The 22,913-nt window shown below is 46.4% G+C and overlaps 1 protein-coding gene across 1 annotated transcript; it reads left to right on the top strand.

Annotated features, from left to right (window-relative positions):
• The first annotated feature begins 3,085 nt into the window (after nt 1–3,085).
• Nucleotides 3,086–22,206, top strand: LOC307222033 (solute carrier family 2, facilitated glucose transporter member 5-like). The gene is made up of 13 exons (XM_079987048.1): nt 3,086–3,219; nt 5,896–5,977; nt 6,886–6,981; nt 7,990–8,135; nt 9,295–9,419; nt 10,521–10,673; nt 12,065–12,190; nt 14,299–14,486; nt 15,697–15,807; nt 16,388–16,489; nt 18,444–18,519; nt 19,987–20,114; nt 21,954–22,206. The coding sequence occupies exons 2-13, from the start codon at nt 5,909–5,911 to the stop codon at nt 22,170–22,172; spliced, it is 1,539 nt and encodes a 512-aa protein (XP_079843174.1). The 5' UTR covers nt 3,086–3,219; nt 5,896–5,908; the 3' UTR covers nt 22,173–22,206.
• Nucleotides 22,207–22,913: the final 707 nt, after the last annotated feature.

Below are 22,913 nucleotides of genomic sequence, written 5' to 3'. Positions count from 1 at the left end.
TTACTCATTGCCTTTTTGTTCTAAGTCAGTGTCAGGTTCCCATCCCAAAACACGACGTCTTTTACTTGAAAGTAAAGGGGAGGTCTTTATATAGGATAATAGCAGTATTGACTAAACAGCCAAGCACTGGGTCTGGAAGTCAGGATTCTGAGGTACCGGGTAGTCAAGATCCCAAGGTGTGTGGGCATGGCAAGAGGTTCATAACCGCACAGACACTACAAAGATGTCCCTACAGTTGATGTGCTCTTCCCGCCAAGCTCTTAAAGACAAGGCAGAGTGAGCTCATACACAAGACTCTCTTGCCCAATGCTCTGGGTGGGTGAGTCTGATCCCACCTACAAAGGTGTCCCCAGGCTCTTGAAGATTAGACAGTAATTATTATTACCTTTGGGACGTGGGTGGCGCTGTGGGTTAAACCACAGAGCCTAGGGCTTGCCGATCAGAAGGTCGCGGTTCAAATCCCCGCGACGGGGTGAGCTCCCGTTGCTCAGTCCCTGCTCCTGCCAACCTAGCAGTTCAAAAGCACGTCAAAGTGCAAGTAGATAAATAGGTACCGCTCCGGTGGGAAGGTAAACGGTGTTTCTGTGTGCTGCTCTGGTTCGCCAGAAGTGGCTTAGTCATGCTGGCCACATGACCCGGAAGCTGTACGCCGGCTCCCTCGGCCAATAAAGCGAAATGAGCACCGCAACCCCAGAGTCGTCTGCGACTGGACCTAATGGTCAGGGGTCCCTTTACCCTTTACCTATTATTACCTTTATAGCCCACCTTTCCTCCAATGAGCCCAAGGTGGTGTACACAATTCTACCTCTCTTCACAACAACCCCATGAGGTAGGTCAGGCTGAGAGATGGTGACTGACCCAAGGTCACCTAATAAGCTTCGTGGTCAGTTGGGGGTTTGAACCCACGTCTGCCAAGTTCTAGTCCAGCACTCTAACCGTTACACCACCATGGCTCTCTGGTCATCAGTCTCCAACTCTGCCTTCATCACTACCTGTTCAGTCCCTTCCCCTTGCTGGTCAAGAGGGGCAGGGGAGAGAGCCAGCAGTTCTGCTCCCCCCCGCCCCCGTACCTGACACAGGGACCTTCCTCTGCCATCCCTAGATGCCAATCTTACAGCCTGCCACCTGCTCCTCCTCCTTCCTCCCATCTTGGGCTGCCAAACCAGGCCAGACACCCGAGGCAAACCACAAAATGGTGCGGGGCACCTCCCAAAGGGCAAAAGGGGTGAGGGAAGATCTAATATCCAGAACAAGGAAGAAATAACTATCTGTATCAAAAGCAAGGGTGGGAAGAGATGAGCAGTGCCGCCTATTTGCCAAGATGCCTCTGTAATAATATTTATTTATTTATTTATTTATTTATTTGTTTATTTATTTATTTATTTATACATACCCCGCCCTTCCCGGTTCAAAAACCAGGCTCAGGGCAGCTAACAACAAATTTAAAACACTTAATTGTAAAAGTGAGGGACGCAGGTGGCGCTGTGGGTTAAAAGCCTCAGCGCCTAGGACTTGCCGATCGAAAGGTCGGCGGTTCGAATCCCTGCGGCGGGGTGCGCTCCCGCTGCTCGGTCCCAGCGCCTGCCAACCTAGCAGTTCGAAAGCACCTCCGGGTGCAAGTAGATAAATAGGGACCGCTTACCAGCGGGAAGGTAAACGGCGTTTCCGTGTGCGGCTCTGGCTCGCCAGAGCAGCGATGTCACGCTGGCCACGTGACCCGGAAGTGTCTCCGGACAGCGCTGGCCCCTGGCCTCTTAAGTGAGATGGGCGCACAACCCCAGAGTCTGTCAAGACTGGCCCGTACGGGCAGGAGTACCTTTACCTTTACCTTTAATTGTAAAAGCAGCATAAAATACAGCATAAAAACATGAATAACAATAAAATTCAAAATTCAGAAATCAATTTAGGGGAAATAAGCATTAGATAATCCCCAGGGCTAGCTGGCTGAATTGGTCCTACTTGGGCCAGCGAGGAGGCCAAGGGAGAATTAGCTGTGGGTCTCAGAGCGGGTAATCTTCATAAAAGAGGAGGGGGAGGGAAGAGAAGGGAAATAAAAGATCAGACTGAATTCAAATTAAAGGCCAGGCGGAATAGCTCTGTCTTACAGGTCCAATGGAAGGAGTTAAATCCTGAAGGGCCCTAGTCTCATGGAACAGAGCATTCCACCAGGTCGGAGCCATCACTGAAAAGGCTCTGGCCCTGGTGGAGGATAGCTTGACTTCCTTAAGGCCCGGGGCCTCTAAATTATGGTTATTCGTGGACCTTAGGTCCTCTGTGGGGCATAGCAGGAGAGATGGTCCCGTAAACAGTGGTGGCATTGGGGGGCTGCTGGCTTCCAAGGAGCATGTTGGGGCTGTTGCTCTCACTATGGCAGTGGCAGCAGCCAATGCATTCCTTGGAGGACGAATCTGCTGTCCCTATGAATGCTGCCTCCTAAGGCGGTTGCCTCAACTTGCCTCATGGTGGGGCCGGCCTTGCCAACTTCTTACAGAACTGAGGGGCCCACAACAGTAAGCTTTGTCATTTACATAATTTCCCAGTTCCCACCCACCCAATCTACTGTAGCTGGAAGATTTTAATTTTTCCAGAACTGGGCCATGCATCATCATTATCTTGCCTCAATCAGCACACTACTGAGCATTTCTGTATTAGGGGCTCTTAGCTTCTTGTTTGCAATGTTTTGAGATTTCCTGTGACTGCATCTGGGAGAACTGCCTACAAAAAAAATGTGTCTGTCGGGGGAAATTTGCCCCACACCTCTGATGAATCTTTGTGAGGGCTTTAAAAATCAGAAACGGGTTTAATCCCCACAACAACCCTGTGAGGTAGGTTAGGCTGGTCCAAGGTCAAGAGCAGGGGATCCGAACCCTGGTCACCTATGTCCTAGTCCAACTTCCCAACCACTACGCCATGCTGGCTCTTTCGATGGGTCTACTCTGAGTAGGGCTAGCGACAACCCAATAATAACGATCTTGCATGTGGCTGAGTTAAGGCCGCCTGGCATGCTCACTGCTCAGCTGCTCAGCCACGATGGGATCCTGGTATACCTAATTCAATCACCTGGCCTTCCAACTGCCAACAGTTCCCCCAAATGGAATCTTTCAGCTTCCTTCCTCTGATTGGCTCTTGCAATACTGCCTGCCCTTTGATGTCTTTCTTTCAAGAGAAAACAGGGCGGGGCTGATTTCACCCCTCTACTTCCAAGAACAGAAAGCTGTGGTAAGTTTCTGTGCCTTGCATAGCTGTCAACCTTCCCTTTTTGGGTGGGAAATTCCCTTATTCCAGCGCCGTTTCCCGCTGCTTCCCGCTGCTATCTCGGATTGTTAGATATCCTGTAGACTGTCCCCGGGACAGGTGAGGCTGCTGATCCCTTATTTTCAAGGCTGCTGATCCCTTATTTTCAAATTTGAAAGTTGACAGCTATGGTGCCTTGAGGGGGTGGGTTGGCTCCCTACAGACAGACTTCACCGCTACCCACTTCTGGGACTGTTGACCCAATGGATTACCTTGGAGGACAACTGCTTCGGTTTCCCCCCCATCGTTTCTGACTTGGTTTAAATCTGGGAGTAGGAAACTTGTCCCCCCCCCCCCCGGTGTGGTTGGACCACGACTCCCACCCCTGCTTCCTGTTGGCCATGCTGGCTGGGCCTGATGGAAGTTGAAGTCCAAGAACAGATGGAGCCCACAGGCTCCCTATCCCTGCCTTAATCAGTTGTATTAAAATGCCAGAACAGGCACTCATGCAGAGACTGAGCAGAAAGCCTCCTTGTCTGGGTGGTGCTCCCAGCTCCCAGAAGTCTGCCTCTCTGTGTTCGTGATTTCTTTAAACATTCAGGAGACAAGTCACAGGCTTTAAGCATGTCCCTGCCACGAGCATTCACTACCACAAGACATACCTCTAGCTTTTTAGACTTTTTGTTTCCCACCCTAGGACTGAAAATATTCAGTGAAAAGTGGGCTATAAACACCACTATTAAGTAAGTAAGTAAGTAAATGCATTTTGCAGGAGGGTTTCCAGCACACAGGAGAAATTTAGGTTTGTGCAATTGAAGTGGATTAAAAGGCAATATCACCCCAGTGCAATAAACACATTTTTGAAAAGAAAAAAGGAACAGACTTTTTGCAGCTTGGAAAATGATGTGGAAATGCCTAGAAAAGTGTAGAAGGAAGGAATGCCTGACAAGCAAATCAGGCCGAGTGCTGAGCTCACCATCATATAATCACCCTGCGAACAATGTGGTATAGTGGTTAGAGTGTCAGACTAAGGCCCGGATGGCCAGGATTCAAATGCCTACTCGGCTATGAAGCTCACTAGGTGACCTTGGGCTGGTCACTGTCCTCTCAGCCTAACCTGCCTCCCAGGGCTGTCATGAGGAGGTGGAGAAACATATACCGTATGTCACTTTGAGCTTCTTGGAGATAAAGGTGGGATGTAGACTGGATAACTTATTTAAAAAATAATAAGTGAGGAGGGTAGTGAAATTAAGTTTAAAAAGTTTGAAGAATTGCCAAGTATGTTAATAAACTGGTTGCAATATTATCAACTAAATGAATTGTTTAAAACAGATAAAAAGTTAGGTTTTGGGAACCAATCATTCCAGTTGGAGAGAGACCTGTTAGATAGTAATATTAAGGTAATTTCAGAAACGTATAAGATGCACAAACAAAAAATGAGCAAGTGAAATCTTCCATGATACACTGGGCAATGGATAGCAAAAATGTATAAATCTGAATCGAATATTTGCTGGAAGTGCAAAGAAAAAGAAAGTACCAGTACCTTTTTCTATATGTGGTGGACTTGTAAGAAGGAAAAGCCTACTGGGAAATGATATACAATGAGCTGAAAAAAATGTTTAAGGTAACTTTTTATAAGAAACCACAAGCTTTTCTTTTAGAGATTAGAGATACCTAAACAATATAAAAACTTGTTTATATATGTGACCACAGCTGCTCGTATGATATTTGTCCAAAGATGGAAAGAAGACAACGTTCCAACCATAGAAGAATGGCAGCAAAAAACTATTAGAATATGTAGAAATGGCGAAACTCACCGGAAGAATAAGAAATCAATATGACAGAATCTTTGATTTAGAGTGGAAAACGTTTATTCAGTATTTTATAAACTATTGCAAACAGATACAATCATTAGCAGGTTTAACATAAAGACGTGCAGTGTGATAAAACTAATTTCGAATATATGGGCTAACTAATAATTAGGCTTAAACTGGGAGTTGCAGCAAAGATACTATAAATATAAGAAACCGCAGAAAGGGAGGAGGGAGGCAGAAATGGAGTTTTGAAATTTGATGTAAAACAATATCTTTTTTGTTTGATGGGAAATGGAAAATGATACGCACACACACACACACACACACACACAAATATATATAGGAGAAAGGTGGTATATAAATGCAATTAAAAAATTGATAAATCAAAGTGAACTCTCAGCAAAGACTGGTGATTGGCATACATTTAAAGGGGACTGTAGCTTGTAAAGGGTTTGGGGAACTGTAGGTCAGTAAGGGGCAAACTATAGTTCCCATTATCCTTTGGCGGAAGCCATAGGGTTTAAATGCGTGGTGTGTACATAGCCATAATCAAACCCCTGCAAAAACAAATCAGGAGGGATGCCCAGTAAATAGGCTGTCGGGAGGAGCTGTCCATGGACCATTTAGTCAAGCATAGGCAAACTCCAGCCCTTCAGATGTCTTGGAACTACAATTCCCATCATCCCTAGCTAACAGGACTAGTGGTCAGGGATGATGGGAATTGTAGTCTCAAAACATCTGGAGGGCCGGAGTTTGCCTATGCCAGGTTTAGCTATTCTTATGTTCTTAAAGAAGTTGCAAGAGATAATAACCGCCTGACAAAATGTCCCTCTTCTTTTCCCCACAGCTGAGACTCAATTATGAAAACTACCAGAAGAAGCATTGATAGCAAGGCAGTGCCGGAACCAAAGCCCGTAGTCCGCAAATGGGTGAGTTTGGACATGGCCAACTCCCTGCAATGCAGGAATATGCAGCTGTCCCACATGGGGATTGAACTTGCAGCCTTGGCATTATCCCCACCATGCTCTAACCGTCCAATTTGACCTAAGAGGCCATTCTTAAAATTCAACCCTCCCACATCAAACAAGTGACATCACACAACCAGAATACTGGGGAGAGTTCTGCTGTTGCACTCAGATCCTCCTACGTTCTTTTCTAAATGATGCTGCCGGCTCCCAGAAGCCTTTGGTCCAGCAATAGGGGGAACTGTGGGCCTTCTAGATACTGCTGAACCGCAGCTCCCACTAGCCCTGACTACTGACCATGCTGGCTTGGGGCTGATGGGAAATGGAGTCCAGCAATACCTGGAGGGCCACAGGTTATATCACCTTGCACCATAAACACTCCTCCTATGAGCAGAACTCTGCCCACACTGCCTTAAGATCCAAGCCATTTGTCTTTCATTAACTATGTCCTATGCATTGATGGGGTGGTGCTGTGGGTTAAACCACAGAGCCTAGGGCTTGCCAATCAGAAGGTTGGCGGTTCAAATCCCCGTGACGGGGTGAGCTCCCATTGCTCAGTCCCTGCTCCTGCCAACCTAGCAGTTTGAAAGCACGTCAAAGTCCAAGTAGATAAATAGGTACCACTCCGGCGGGAAGCTAAACAGCATTTCCGTGCACTGCTTTTGTTCGCCAGAAGCAGCTTAGTCATTCTGACCACATGACCCGGAATCTGTACGCCGGCTCCCTCGGCCAATAAAACGAGCTGAGCGTCGCAACCCCAGAGTTGGTCACAACTGGACCTAATGATCAGGGGTCCCTTTACCTTTACCTTTATGCATTGATGAACGCTTTGCCTGACAGCTGCTCTTATCTGCTGCTTTGATTTCCTGTAGGAGGTGACATATTCGCTTCTCCGAACAGTGCTGGTCACCAGCTTGGGATCTATCCAATATGGTTACATCCTCTGGGTAGTCTATTCCCCAGTGCTGGTAAGAGGACCCTGCGGCACAGGCGGTTTCTTACAACAGGGGCTTCTGACTAAGCTTCTGGGAGTTAGCAAATCATTGAACAGTAGAGTAGGAAGAGATCCCCAGCGGTCATCTAGTTGAACCCCTTGCGATCCAGGAATCACAGCTAAAGTCATCAGAGATATTTTCAGGTTGTATCTAGGGGTGGAGAGAAATTTGAAACAGTTTGTGTTTTAAGGGCACAACTACCTAGAATACACTTTCCAAGACAAGTTGCCAACTGGAACACCCTTCAAAATTCACACTTCTCAGAATTTTGTGGTGCAGTGTTTGAGCTAGTGTATACAAAAAATAAAATGTGTATATTATTAGTGCAGATAAATGCATATATATTAGTTAAAATAAGATAGGCTTCCCACCAAGTTTTACTCAGCGTAGTGCCATAGGGGTCTCCTAACAACTCTCAGCATCCTTAACAAATGAAATCATTTGGTGACGATGGAGCCTTGGTCTCTTGCAGCAAAAACTCGAAAGTGTCTAGTGGGACTTTAAAACAGGTGTGGAGGATCTTTCTTCAGTCCAAGGCTCACATTCCCTTCTGAGCAACCATCGGTAGATGCCGTTGGTGGACAAGGCTGGAGGAAGAACCATTTACAGAAAGAAGAAAACAATGAAATGTTTAGGGTTTTATTTTACAAAGTTGAAATCAACTATTTAAAACCTTTTTAAAAATTGAAAATTAAAATCAACGGTAAGCCGAAAACCGGATTCAAACAGACACCAACGCTCTATGTGTCTGTATAGGCTTTCTCAAAAGAAAACGTTTTTAGCAGTCGCCGAAAAGAATACAGTGAAGGCGCCTGCTTGATATCAAGAGGCAGGGAGTTCCAAAGTGCAAATGCTGCCACTCTAATAGAGAGAAGTTCTACATATGAGTATTATGTGGCACCTTCAAAGGTGCCAGTTCCTTCTGATTAGGATGTGTTGTGGATACACTAACCCTGCCCATGATATGATTTCCTCTCTTAGCTCATGGAAGACATGGGTAATGCTGCGAAGAATCCAGGAGAGCAGCAGTATCTGCTCTTCATGCTAGGCCTTGCCATCAGTTTGTTCCCTATTGGAGGCCTTACTGGAGCACTCATCGCAGGAGTCATGGTGGATGAATATGGAAGGTATATATAGATGACCTGGTGATTAGTGAACTTCCAGTCCTAACTTTGGACATGGGGCATGTGGACAGGGGAGTGGGGCTTCTGCTGAGCCCTGTCTCCCCAGCCGAGGCTCGATTTAACTTCTGGCTGAGGAGGTTCACCCTGTAAAAAGGCTTCCCGCATTTTAACAAAAGATATTCAGCCAGCTGAAGTAATGCCATCATTTGGGTGGCATTCGACAAAGCTTTTACTCAGAGCAGATCCATTCAAATGAATGAGCCAGACTGAGCGAGCCCCCCCCCCCCCTGATTTCATTGGGTCATCTCTGAGCAAAACTCAGCCAATGACTGCCCTTAGATTTTAATCAGAAATGCAAGGAATCTTGCAAAAGACATATTGCCGTTGAGATGGCTGGTGTGGATCAGACACTGCATCAAAGGAAAGAGGTATCCAGCCTCTGCTTAATGGTTTCCCTCATTCTGTGGACTTTCTCCATGCTAGTAGGGCTGCGTACATACCATGTATTCGAAGCACAGGGCTTTCCCCAAAGAAACCCGAAGACTGCAGTGTACCTTTCACAGTGCTACACTTCCTGGCACCCTTAACAAGCTACCATTCCCAGGATTTTTTGGATTACAGGAACCACTGTTTAGAAAGTGCCCAAGTTTTTATTTTGATTTTCCTATTCCCTCCATATCCCTTTTCCTTCCGTGACTTTTGTTGTTGTTGTGGGAGGAGTCTTTTTAGATTGTAAGCCTGCAGATAGGGACTGGCTGCCTTGCTTTGGTTTTACTAAGCCTCCCTGGGATCCCTTTTAGTATAAAATTAAGCTAAACATATGACCAGAATTCTTGAAAATAAGTCTTGAAAATAAGTAGCCGGGTTGCCAGGTTATACAGCTTTATGATCCCAATTAATTCCCCTCCCCTCTCTGGTCCTGCACCCACCACGTCCTTGGATGATTCTTCTGGGATGAACAAGTTACGCAGGTGTATCTTTGACTGAGCCGGGATTAGAGATTTAACGCTGGCGAAGCCAGGAATCAGCCCGCTGAGACACACAACCTCCTAAACTGCTCCTCCTGGCAGATCTTGCTTCCCCAAAGGATGTGGGGAACTCTTCCAATCATTCCACATGTTCACTGGCCCAGTCATTCCCTTCCTTTCCCCACTCTTTCCAGGAAAGGTGCCTTGCTGATCAATTGCTTCTGCTCCATGGTGTCCTCTATGTTTATGGTTTGCGCCACTGTGGTGCAAGCCTTCCTGTTCACAATGGTTTCACGCTTCATCGTTGGAATAACCATAGGTGAGTCGGGCTACTTCCTGGATTTAGTAAGGGGGTGGGGTTAAGAGAAAATTCTGAGTTGGGAAGGAACCAGTGCTTGCAGTTCAAAGACATCCTGTGCACATATTAAAAGAAGAACCTCCCCACCACCACCACAATAATAATAATAATAATAATAATAATAATAATAATAATAATAATAATAATTTATTGTTCATACCCCGCCCATCTGGCTGAGTTTCCCCAGCCAATAATAATAATAATAATAATAATAATAATAATAATAATAATAATAATTTATTGTTCATACCCCGCCCATCTGGCTGAGTTTCCCCAGCCAATAATAATAATAATAATAATAATAATAATTTATTGTTCATACCCCGCCCATCTGGCTGAGTTTCCCCAGCCACTCTGGGCGGCTCCCAATCAAGTGTTAAAAACAATACAGCGTTAAATATTAAAAACTTCCCTGAACAGGGCTGCCTTCAGATGTCTTTTAAAGATAGGATAGCTGCTTATTTCCTTCACATCTGAAGGGAGGGTGTTCCACAGGGTGGGCGCCACTACCGAGAAGGCCCTCTGTCTGGTTCCCTGTAACTTCACTTCTCGCAATGAGGGAACCGCCAGAAGGCCCTCGGCGCTGGATCTCAGTGTCCGGGCTGAACAATGACAGTGGAGACATTCCTTCAGGTATACACTGCTTTGGGGAGACTCCAGCCCATGGGCCAAACCTGGCCCACCAGCAGGGATGTAGCTAACAATAATGATAGCAATTATAAATATTTTTTAAAAGACCGTTTAGAAAGAGCAACAGCACACACATCGGCCAGATTTGGATCCAAGACAGATACCAGCTGCTGAAATAGCAGGTGCCAAAAAGGCAATAGAGAAGGCGCCTGCCTGATATGCAGTGGGAGGGAGTTCCAGAGGCTACGCGCCGCCAAACTAAAGGCCTGATTCTGGCCATCATGTGGAATGGACCTCCTGGTAGGATGGCATCTGCAGGATGCCCTCTCTTGCAGAACACAATGACTGGTTGGGTAAGTGGGAGATGTTTGTATGCTTCTATCGCTGTCACATGCCTACTGTGAATAATGCCTTGATTTATCCCCTAACCAGGCATCTTCTCCATCGTGGTCCCATTGTACCTCATAGAGATCTCCCCACTGAACATGAGGGGAGCCGTTGGCATGCTGCCTCACTTCTTTCTAGCTGTAGGTGTCCTCCTGGCCCAGCTACTCTCTTTTCCTGAAATGCTGGGGAACGAAGAAGGTAAATCAGAGAGGAGCACCTCTTAGCCCAAAGGTCATGGTAGAATTGTAGGGATGGAAGGTATTGCCAGGGGTCATTTAGTCCAACATGCTGCAATGCTGGAAAGAGTCCCCAACTCCCAATGAAGAAGAGCTCACCACCTTCTGAGGGAGACAGTTCCACGACCCCTCCAGTTCCATGTGGTGCTCACAAGCACCAGTGAACCCCCACCAGTACCACCTATGGTGCCCACAAAAAGTCTTACATGTGCCCACTTGGATCCCAGGATCGGACAGCCAGCGACCCATCAGTTCTGAACAGAGGAGAAGTACAGTGGTAGCTTGGTTCTCAAACTTAATCTATTCCAGAAGTGTGTTCCAAAACCAAAGCGTTCCAAAACCAAGGCGTGCTTTCCCATAGAAAGTAATGCAAAACGAATTGATCCGTTCCAGACTTTTAAAAACAACCCCTAAAACATCAATTTAACATGAATTTTACTATCTAACGAGACCATTGATCCATAAAATGAAAGCAATAAACAATGTACTGCAGGCACACAATCAATCAGTAGCTGAACTGGGTTCCACACAGTCACAAAAACAAAAAAAGAGCCGCAAAAACAAAAACGCAAAATAAATAGCAAAAACAAACAGACCTCAGCATACCACTCAAAATGGAAGTGCGGCACTCAAATCAGTGTAACACTCAAAACAGATCACATTTGGCTTCTGAAAAAAGTTTGCAAACTGGAACACTTACTTCTGGGTTTGCAGTGTTTGGGTTTTAAGTTGTTTGAGTACCAAGGCATTTGAGAACCAAGGTACCACTGTACAGAAACCTTCTCTCTATGAGCAAGCATAGCGATAGCTGATATAGTCCCCACCCCTGCCTGTTGATGTGGGGCACACCCATGGTTATGTCTCTTTTCTTTTTTTTCTTTTAAATGTGGCCACCATAATGCCATGCCTCCACAACAGCCATTTCCCCACATCCCCGCGGCAGCCATTTTGTATTATACCCCCATGGCAGCCATTTTGTGTCATGCCACACTTTCCCTCATGACAGCCAATGGCTAGCACCAATGGCACTTCCCCAAAGGTGCCCACTGACCCAGGAAGGCCATTGATTCCCTCCCTTAGCGTTGGGCAATTCTGATGTGCCATCTGAGTTGATACCTTTCAAGAGCCAGGGTGGCATGGTAGTTAGAGTGTCGGGCTAGGACCTTGGAGGCCAGGGTTCAAATCCCGGCTCAGACCTTGGGCCATTCCCAGTCTCTCAGCCTAACCTCCCTCACAGGGTAGTTGTGAGGATAAGATGGGGAGGAAGAGAAGCACGTACGCCACCTTGAACTCCTTGGAGGAAAGATGGGGTGTAAATGTAATAAAAAAAATTAATTGCTCCTTCTTGCGCAGATTGGCCAATACTGACAAGTGTCCCTGGAATACTGGCATTATTTCAGACCATTGTCGTTCCTTCCTTCCCCGAAAGCCCCAGGTATCTACTGATTCAGAAAAATGATGAAGAAAAGGCTATGCTAGGTAACCACATACATGAACCACTTACATATTGGAGGGTGAGGGATAATAACATTCAAAGTCTTATTAGTGTTTACCTGAGAAGACAATCTGAGAATACAACTGATAGCGCCTAGTGCTTTTTCTGGATGAAACATGGCGTTGTATGTTTGGTGGGGTGAGTCTGGATGGCCTCTTAAGCAACATTCCAAATCTGTCATTTTTGGTTCTCAGAGAGAGAACAGCTGAAATCATTACTGTATACTGAATCATACCATTGGTTCATCTAGCTCAGTATTGCTTACACGGACTGGCAGCAGCTCTCTGGGGTTTCAGGCAGGGATCTCACCTAACCCTTCCCGACCAGCCTTTTCAGTGGTGGCTCCCCTCTTGTGGAGGGCTCCAGTTTCTTCTTTGGAGGTGACCTCAGTTGTGTTTGTGGGATGTAATCCATTGGTGCAGTCAAATGCAACATTCCTTGTTTCCCTAGAGTGGGCACAGGCAGGGGACATCCAGAGTAACTTCCTGTTCCACTGCTCTGGAGCATCCTCCTCCTGCATGTGACCTGGGAGATGGGCGTGGCTCTGGCTGACTCCATAAAAGAGCCGAGTCATGCCGCTATTTTCTCAGTCTTAATTACTTGCTTCACCTGCTCTCTTGCTGCCATGCTGCTCTCTTGCTGCCATGCTGCTCTCCTGCAGCCATTTTGTTCTCTTATTAATGTACTGTAATTTTTCCGTCTATAAGCCGCCCCCATGTATAAGACGCCCCCCCCCTATTTTGGGGGACTCTGATTTAAGAAAATGGGAAAGATCTATCCGTGTATAAGACGCCCCCAAATTTTGGACATTATTTTTTAGGGAAGAAACCTAGTCTTATACACGGAAAAATACGGTAATTTTTGCTGTCTACTGGCACTCAGCCAGCTCTGAACAACAACAAGCAACACGTCGGCTAATAATATACTGACAATATTTTTTATAACACTATAAACAGAAGACATATAATATGTGCATGGAGTCACAAACTAATAAGAATCGGATAAATGTTCCATAACCAGGAATGGTAGAATTGGTAAGTCACTGTCAAGGATCACTGAAACAGAGGCAGAATGCCTTTCCACAGTCCATATCCTATCCAAAATATAGTTGGAAGTGAGTTGGAGCACGGTGGTGCTATGGGCACAACACTACAAACGTGAGATGATGGATGCTCCAAATGTCACAATAGGGTGCTCCAAGCACAGCACCAGACAGAACAGTTCTTCCAGGATAATGAACTGTTTCAATGATGGATCTTCACCAGCAAATTAATAATCCCCAAAGGTACATCAAAATGGCCGTGGATCAGCTATCACTCAAAAGTAAGCTCTCAACCAGCAGCACATGAGTTCAGTCTTCATATGAGATGAACTCGCAGTTTGTTGCGTAACCACTAAGTTAAGCCTGCCTTTCTGGGATCAAATTGTGAACTGAAATGTGAGTAAACTTTTTGTTACTTTACTCAGAAAGACTCTTGTGTCTTTATTCTTTTAAGAAGGAATAAACTAAGAGATTCAAATGAATCTACAAACTAGCTTCCAGCTATATTGAGGGGAATTTGCTCTGCTACATCACTTCACTAGCCTGAGTGAAGGAAGGATAATACTTATTCAATATATCCTTTCCTACTATCTTTAACATTCCCACAGTTTTTTCCGTGAAGCTCCATTGAATGTAGCAGAACACCCATCAATCGATTGATCAATTGACAGGTAATAGAACTAGAACACCATTCTCTTGAAACGGAGGCAGCTTATGTTTGCAGTGCTCCCAAACGCTTAGCTTTGACGCATGCAGAACAGCTCCTCCTTGGTGTCTTTCTCCAGAGTGACCCTAGGAGCCAGTCCTCAGTGGCCGACTCACCTGTCTTCACTCAGATTGGCTCCAAGCATCACAACGGGTGAGGTGGAACGAAAAGCTGGCTGGGTGTCTCTGGGATGCTGGAGACCGGGAACCCGCTGCAGAATTTGTAACTGGTCTTTGCCCCCCCCCCTCCACTACACCTCTTGTGTTTGGTACTGCAAGAAACTCTCCCCACCAGCCTCTGTCCCCCGCTATTCAAAGGCTTTTTCCATTGCTGCTTTTTTCCAGCCTTGCAGAAGCTGAGACACAATGAGGACGTGCAGGAGGAGATAGAAGAGCTGCAGCAGGAGAAGATGGCTGAGAAGACGGAGAAGAGCATGAACTCACTTAAGATACTGTGCTTCCCAAGCCTGCGGTGGCAAGTCCTCTCAGTCATTATCTTGATGTGTGGCCAACAGCTCTCTGGAGTCAACGCAGTAAGGAAGGCAATATCCACAAGCGGTTAGAACAAGGGAGGGGAAGTGCATGGAGTATGCATGACCTTTGGCCGTCCAGGTGTGGCTGGACTACAACTCCCATCAACCCCAGCAAGGACAGCCAATGGCTGCGGGTGTTGAGAGTTGGCGTTCCAGGGCACTTCCAATGAAGCTGAGCTTTGGAAGATTCAGGGCGGAGGGAAAGAAGGACTTCTTCATAGATAAACTATGGAACTATGGCCCCACACAGGAGGCCGCGATGGCCACCACCTCGGGTGGCTTTAAAAGAGGATTGGGCAAATTTGTGGCACAGGCAGTGCCGCATTTAGGATCACAAGCAGTATAGGCGGAGCTTGTTTTGCATCCAAGCTCTGTCAGCCTTTTGGGGGCCCAGTGGCCATGTTTGGAATGTTGAGGGAGTGACGTGGGCACCAGTCACAAAATGGCTGCTGGGCGGGGAGGAGACATGAAACAATATGGCTGCCACATCCAAAAGAGCAGAATAGGGGGCATCACCCCCCAGATGGTGTGTGGATGCTGTTACAACCGCTGCCCCACCAACGGAGGCGGGGAGGAAGGCACCTACAACAGCAACTCTCTCCGAGACAGAAGCTCTTTGATGCTTGTGCTTGGCTTGCCGGTTTCCTGTAGGCATCTGGGTGGCCACTGTGGGAACAGAGGTATTTTTATGTTCTCATGCCCCTTCCCCGTTTTCAGAATGAGAAGGAAGGGTGAGTGTTCAGTCCTGGCTTCCAGTGCCTTTTGGGCATGTTTAAGGGGGCATGTTCAATGCACGAGTCTTCAGGAACTGAGCACAAAGAGCAAACAATCTCAAGCAGACTGTAGATTTTTGAGAGGATATTTACCAAGAGCGTTCACAGGCACCACAAGGGGTACTGGTAGGTACAGCCACCCCTTGTGGGTACGACTGCAGTGACCTTTGATTCCCATATAGCCAGAGATTCAGAGGATTGCTTGCCTATGTATGTTGGCAACTGCAAACAGTTCTTGTCTGTGCAGAAGAAATGTGAAGAGCTGGATTTAAGGCTGGAAAAGAAACAAAAACGGACCAATTTTCCCATCCCTAGTTTGGAGTTGGAGAGAAAGGATCTTAGGCTTCATTTTGTAGACAGTTCCTCCAAACCCTGAGTCAGCAACGGGACCATCACCCAGTAAGCTAAAAGTCTCAGTTGTTTTGGTCTCATTTCAGGTATACTTTTATACAGAGAGAATCTACCTGTCTACAGGAACTGACCTAAATAATGTCCCATACATCCGTGTAGCGTCAAGCGTTGCCATCATCATTGCAGTCTTTGTCGGGGTAAGCCTGCCTTACTTTCGCCTTTTTTCTGCCCCTTAAAGTCTCAAAGCTCAGTCTGCTCCAAAGGATGTTCCTGCGCTGCAAACTTTAGCAGCAGTTTTGTGCCAGCACTTAGGAATACAGGAAGGCACCTTATTCCAAGTCAGACCCTTGGTGCATCTAACTATGTATTGTCCACACTGACCGGCAGCAGCTCTCCAGGCTTTCAGCCTTTCCTGGCCCTACCTGGCCTGAGCCTTGGAGGGAGGGGCTCACAGCATTGACACTCCAACAGATCTTGCCTCCTCGTGAGGTTCCCGGGGAGATCACCAAGGCTAGTATAGAGCAGTATGTTCTTCTGTATGTCCAGCTTCCAGCATCAGACAAAGTTCATACATACTCTCACTACACACAGCCCCACTTGGCTCCCTGTTCTCTATCAAGGTGAGGTGGTAAAAGACCCACCCGTTTGTTTCTGAGCCCTCTCTCTCACCCCCATTTTAAACTTACTAAGAACCCTGCAAGGTTGGTTAAGCTGGGACTGAGTGCTGCGTCCTTCCTTTTTCCCATGCTTTCTTTCCCTTGCTGTTACATTCTCTAGATATTTTACATTGACTCAATGGGGCGAAAGTTCCTGCTGCTCCTTGGTTTCGGCATGTGCTCCATCCTCTGCATCGTATTAACCGTGAACCTTGAACTTCAGGTTGGTTGGTTTTTTCTGAACTCTTCAAGCACCGATGTCCTTGAAAGCCAAGCGTTACTCCGTCGATTGCTCCTTGGCTATGTGCACGCTAGCAACTGAAACAGCATCACTCCTTTTGATGGCTCTTTCGCTGTGTACGCATTAACACTTTGAAATGCAGCGACGTCGCTTCTCTTCTGCTGCATTTCAAGTTGTGTTTTCACATTGCTGTGCATACCAGAGAGGAGGCACCTGGTGCATATTGCATGTTGAGTTTCCCCACCTCTGCAATCCACCTTCCCCCAGACAGATGAAGGTGTCAACTGCATATTTCTTTCACAAAATTTATATACCACTTGTTCATTAAATAAAAAAAGCCCTCAGAGTTTCACAATAGGAATAAAACAATGAAATTATTTAAACAGTTTATAACCACTTGAATCCCGGACACCCTGGAACTCGAACATTTTGGCTCCTGAATGCCACAAACCCGGAAGTGAGTGTTCCGGTTTGCGAACATTCTTTTGGAACCTGAATGTCTGACGGGGCTTCCACGGCTTCTGATTAGCTGCAGGAGATTCCTGCAGCCAATCAGAAGCTGCAATTTGGTTTTCGACTTCCAAGGTACAACTGTATCTTTAAACCTTTATTTAAAAAATTAAAACATGTGCTGGCATTCTACATGTCACCTAAAGAGTTGAGCTAAGTCTGGGAGCTTTTGCAGACCGAGAACTGCATGTCAGTGGTGGGTGGAGCTGGAAGCAAAAGTAGGCTGAGCAATGAACTCACGTCATTTGCCTTTGTAGAGTAGGCTGGTTTCTGCACACACCTTCCCAAACCCCTTCTCTCACCTCCTTCCAGGCATGCAAGAGGCATGATCAGAGTTCAAAGAGCACATTTCCAGCTGGGCAAAAACACACTGAAGGAGGGTGTGTGGAGCAAGGCTGATATGGCCTTGGAATAGGTCGCAGCTCTCTATAAATGAGTGTGAGTGATCGAGGCCTCGCATTAACATCACTCCTATTTACACAGTTGATACGTGGGGACCATACCTTATCAAAATGGTCATATTCGGTTTGAATAATAATAATAATAATAATAATAATAATAATAATAATAATAATTTATTTATACCCCGCCCATCTGGCTGAGTTTCCCCAGCCACTCTGGGCGGCTCCCAATCAAGTGTTAAAAACAGTACAGCATTAAATATTAAAAACTTCCCTGAACAGGGCTGCCTTCAGATGTCTTTTAAAGATAAGATAGCTGCTTATTTCCTTCACATCTGAAGGGAGGGTGTTCCACAGGGTGGGCACCACTACCAAGAAGGCCCTCTGTCTGGTTCCCTGTAACCTCACTTTTCGCAATGAGGGAACCGCCAGAAGGCCCTCGGCACTGGATCTCAGTGTCCGGCCCTCAGTCTCCACTCCACGATGGGGTGGAGACGCTCCTTCAGGTATACAGGACCTTCAGGTATACAGGACCTTCAGGCATACAGGACCAAGGATTCTAACAACCCTTCTGTGCAGCACAAGGTGCTTAAAAAAGGACCAGATCTTTCCCTTGCTATCCCATCAGAGATGCTCCTCTGACACCGGCACGTTTTCAAGAAGGGGGCCAGGCCTCCCCCAAACCCTGCAACAATCCTCAAGAGGACGCACCAGGACGAAGATGCTTGGCTGTACCACGTCCTTTTGAGAATCGCCAGGGATGTAGCAGGGTGAAGCATGTTCGCAGGCCAAGTCAACCTGGCCAGGTTTGGGGAGGGTGTCATGCATGTGACATCATGCACATGTGGTGGGCGCAACTCATTTTGGGCGCAACTCAGTGCCGCTGTCCTCTGGAGTCTTCCCAGTCGGAAGTGATCTCTCCTGAGTAAACAGCGTCTGACTTACCAGTAGTATCAGCGATTACATCAAAATCACTTTGCCCAAACCTAGCAAGCTTGACATGCTCCCACAACTCTCTCCAACAGGGAGATGCCTTGTGGATGTCTTACATCAATGCGTTTCTCATCAATATTTTCCTCATGGGACATGCCGTCGGACCTAGTAAGTGCTCAGGTGATTCGTAGAGTTCCTTGGAGGAGGCGCAGGATGTGAAGAGCAAAAGGTTTCAAGGATCAAGGGTGGTCAGGCATCCAAAGCCTTTATTTACCCTCAGCCCCTTCCACCACAGTGTGTCAGGAGCCAGAGTCAGGTGTAGATCAGCAAAAAAAAAAAACAAAAAAAAACAGTGCCAGCAAAAACTCTTACAAAATAGCGCAGCCCTAATGATCCCAGCAATTCTTCCCTTTCCAGTGAGGTTAGGCTGACACTCTCCTTGTCCTTCCACTGGCAGGTGAAGACTGTTTTATTCTGGCAGGCCTTTGGGAACTGAGCGTTTTGTTGTTGTTTTTAAGGAAAGGGCCTTGGTGTTTTTAGTGTTTTTATTATCTGCATTTTAACAGATTTTGGGCTTGTTTGTCTTTTCATTGTTTTAATCCTGTTACAGTTTAATGCAGAAGTCAGCAAACTTTTTCAGCCAGCAGGGGGCGGATCCACTGTCCCTCAGACGTAGTGGGGTGCCGGACTATATTTTGAAAAATATGTATGAACTAATTCCTATGCCCCACAAATAACCCAGAGATGCATTTTAAATAAAAGCACACATTCTACTCATGTAAAAACATGCTGATTCCCGGACCGTCCATGGGCCAGATTTAGAAGGTGATTGGGCCAGATCCAGCCCCCGAGCCTTAAGTTTGCCTACCCATGGTTTAACGTAATGGGATAAAATATGAGATTACAGTTTCGTAAGATCCCTTGAGTCTCAGGTTCTGTGGAAAGAGCAGGGTGCAAATTAATAATGAAAATAATAGCAGATGGGTTTCCAAGACTGAAGAATCTACTGGGCTTCGTATTGAACCGCAGAAGTGCCACGATCCTGTTTTCTGTTGATGTTTGTTAATGGTATGTTCAGAAGATCTCTGAATAAAAGTAGTTTGTAGCACTTTACATGAAAAACCCATTAAAAAAATGGAATGCCATTTTGAGGCCAATGGTTTTATATTATTAATGATTGTTTGAAAGATTTCTAATCTGCTTTTCGGGGGGGGGGGCTTCACAAAGTGGTGTAGAAAATAAGCATCAAAGTATGGCCCAACTTTAAAACTTTTTAAAAATCCACTTTGTGGTTAAAATATATGTAACAACAAATGACCCCAACAAAATACCTCAATGTATGGGGGGGGTCTTGTTTTGTTGTTTTTGTTTTAACTATTTACTTGCGTTTTTACCTTGTACTTTATCCTGCGAACCACCCTGAGATCTTGTCATGAAGGGCAATATATAAAGCCAATAAATAACGATGACAACAACAACGAGAAAATAAAACAGATAAACAGTTAAGCAGTTACTAAAAAACAGAGTAAAGACAGAGGCATGATTAAACCACTTAAAAAAAATAGTTCTCGTTTTAAAAAATAAAAATAAAAAAAATCTCCTCCCAACGAGCAGTGAACCCTTTTCTCTATGCAGGTGCTCTTCCCAACCTGATAATAGCAGAGATTTTCCTTCAGTCCTCGCGGTCCTCAGCCTATGTGGTCGGGGGATTTGTGCATTGGTTCCTAAACTTCTTCAGCATTGTGACCTTCCTCAATATACAGGTGAGTGATTCTGGTGGTCCGTGGGTGTTCTGAACTTTCTACAGGGAAGGGCTGTAGCTCAGCAGTAGAGCATCTTCTTGGCATGCAGAAGGATGTTGAGGACCTAGGAAGCTGCCTTGTCCCTCGCTAGTCCATCTAGCTAAGGAACTGTCTACACTGACTGCCAGAGGCTCTCTAGAGTTTCAGATAGGGAGTCCTTCTCAGTCCTACTTGGAGTTGTCGGGGATTGAACTGAGCAACTTCTACATGCAAGGCAGATGCTCTGACACTGAGCTATGGTATTTCCTGTAAAAAAACAAAACAAAACGTAAGATTCTATTCCTCCTAATTCTAGGTAAAGGGTTGAATAAGAACATAAGAAGCTGCCTCATATCAAGCCAGACCTTTGGTCTAGCTAGCTCAGTAGTGTCTACACGGACTGGCAGTGGCTCTCCAAGGTTTCAGAGAAGGGGCCGCTCCCAGTTTTACCTGAACTTGCCAGGGATTGAATGAGGGTGATGCTGTGGGTTAAACCACAGAGCCTAGGACTTGCTGATCAGAAGGTTAGCAGTTCGAATCCCCACGACGGGGTGAGCTCCCATTGCTTGGTCCCTGCTCCTGCCAACCTAGCAGTTTGAAAGCACGTCAAGTGCAATTAGATAAATAGGTACCGCTCCGGCGGGAAGGTAAACGGCATTTCCGTGCACTGCTCTGGTTTGCCAGAAGCGGCTTAGTCATGCTGGCCACATGACCCAGAAGCTGCATGCCGGCACCCTCAGCCAATAAAGTGAGATGAGCGCTGCAACCCGAGAGTCGGCCACAACTGGACCTAGGCTCTCCTCGCCTCCCCCCAAAATCAAGTAATTAAATAAAAATATTTAAGTAAAAGTATAAATTGTAGAAAGATATTGGCAGATTTTTTCCGAGCACTTGGGGTCAAAAGAAAGGAATTGGAAACAGCTGCTGTTGCGACATTTCATTCTGAATCTGCTAGACAGAGCCAGACAGAGGATGATGACAGGTAGGTGTTCTGCCCCGCCCCCTAAATCCTGGCTACGCCCATGGCCATAGACCTTTCCCACCTTAGGTAGGATGGAGAATGCACATTCCATGCCTACCCTCACCTGGTCCCAATACTTCCCTTCTGGGCTGTTACTAGAGAGAGATGGAAACCCAGCCTTATGAGGAACAGTTGAAGGAGTTGGGTATGATTAGCCTGGATAAGAGAAGACAGAGCACTGATAGAGAATTGCAGAGTTGGACTCAAGTGTCATCTGGTAGCTATCTTCAAATATCTGAAGGGCTGCCACATAGAATACAGAGCAAGCTCCCCCCCCCCCCCCGCTGGTCCAGAGGGCAGGGCCCAAACCAATGAATTCAAATGGCAAGAAAGAATATCCCAGGTAAATATCAGGCAGAACTGTCGACAGTGGAACCAACTATCTCAGAGGATTCTCTGGCTGCAACTTCTGCATTTTAGCAGGGGGTGGGACCAGAACACCCTTGCAGGGGGGTGTCTTCCAACTCTACAATTCTATGATTCTACGAGATAACCCGGCCTTGAGTTCCTTGAAGGAAAAAAGCACTGGGAAATATAATGTGCTAAATTAATAAGCTTATGCCATTCTGTGGGTGGATCTACACTCAGGGGAAAACCCCCCACTATAGATAAGTGATAAAAATTAAATCTTTATAACAAAAGAAAAAAAAACCTCTATGTAAAATCGCATAGAAAAGTTTCCTGCTCTACAGCGCCATCTGGTGTTGCATGTTTATAACACATTTAAAACTCAGTTTTTTGACTCATGTTGCTGAGCCCTGTTTCTCTCTGTGTGTGTTGCTGCTCCTGTTCCTTTCCAGAAATACATCGGATTCTTCAGCTTCCTCATCTGCTGTCCAATATGTGCTGCCACCTTCTTTTTCATCTTAAAGATGATCCCAGAAACCATGCACCAGACTTTTCTGGAAATCAGGAAACAACTGCCCATCTACGTGGCCCAAAGGCAGATCACCAAGATGGAGCGAATGCCGAGGAGAAACACCAAGCGGGCATTGGGGGAGGGGCAAAACCCCGTGTAGAATTTGATTATAAACATTTATAATTGAGCCATGATCCCAAGGGAATCTCTACGGTTGTCCTTCAGCTGTCTCAGCACCGTTGACACGCCAGTATTGAGGTTTTGCCTCGATTAATTCATTGCCCACCCTCCACCCTAAAGTGTGGGCTCCAAACTTAGGTGGGGTCCGAAAAATACACATCTAAAGGGTCAAAAGCCCAGGTAGACAGGTGCATCTTCCCCATTTGATAGAAACTGCATAATGCCAGGCACATCGCTGTGGGGAGTGAATTCCACATCTTAGCGGACGACACAAAAAAGGGGGGGTAGCGTGGGGTGGGTGGGAGGCCATGGCTCCGGGCACAGATTTCTGGGGGGACATGAGGCAATCAGGTGCGCCCACAATAGGCTCCTTCATCAAGGCCTGAGCCATTGGGGGGCAAGGCAAGGTGCACCCGGGCTCGGCCTTCAGGGCTGGGGTGGTAGTGGCGCCTCTTTCTTCTTGTGACCACCTGGACAGGGAGGGTGAGAGGCAGGCGGGGAAAGAGCAGTCACGTTCTCCGGTCAGATCATTGCGGCTCAGTTGCTCCGGTGGCGTCAGCGGTGAGGGCTGGGATGGTGCGGCAGACTCTGTTCAGCCTCCATTAGGGCAGTTCAATAATTTATTTATTTAATTAATTCCTGCTCCAAAGGTCTTATCTTACGACACTTAGGGATTACCGTATTTTTCGCTCCATAAGACGCACTTTTCCCACCTAAAAAG

This window comes from Podarcis cretensis (assembly GCF_951804945.1).
Source record: "Podarcis cretensis genome assembly, chromosome: 8".
Lineage (NCBI taxonomy): Eukaryota > Metazoa > Chordata > Lepidosauria > Squamata > Lacertidae > Podarcis > Podarcis cretensis.
Note: the sequence above shows the minus strand (reverse complement) of the source record. Positions and strands in the feature narration are given on the sequence as shown.

Excerpts from the sequence above, each read along its gene's own strand:
- LOC307222033 (XM_079987048.1), top strand. The coding sequence starts at position 5,909 with ATGAAAACTACCAGAAGAAGCATTGATAGCAAGGCAGTGCCGGAACCA. Across the intron at positions 5,978-6,885 it reads AGCCCGTAGTCCGCAAATGG|GAGGTGACATATTCGCTTCT; the intron begins GTGAGTTTGGAC and ends GATTTCCTGTAG. Across the intron at positions 20,115-21,953 it reads TGACCTTCCTCAATATACAG|AAATACATCGGATTCTTCAG; the intron begins GTGAGTGATTCT and ends GTTCCTTTCCAG.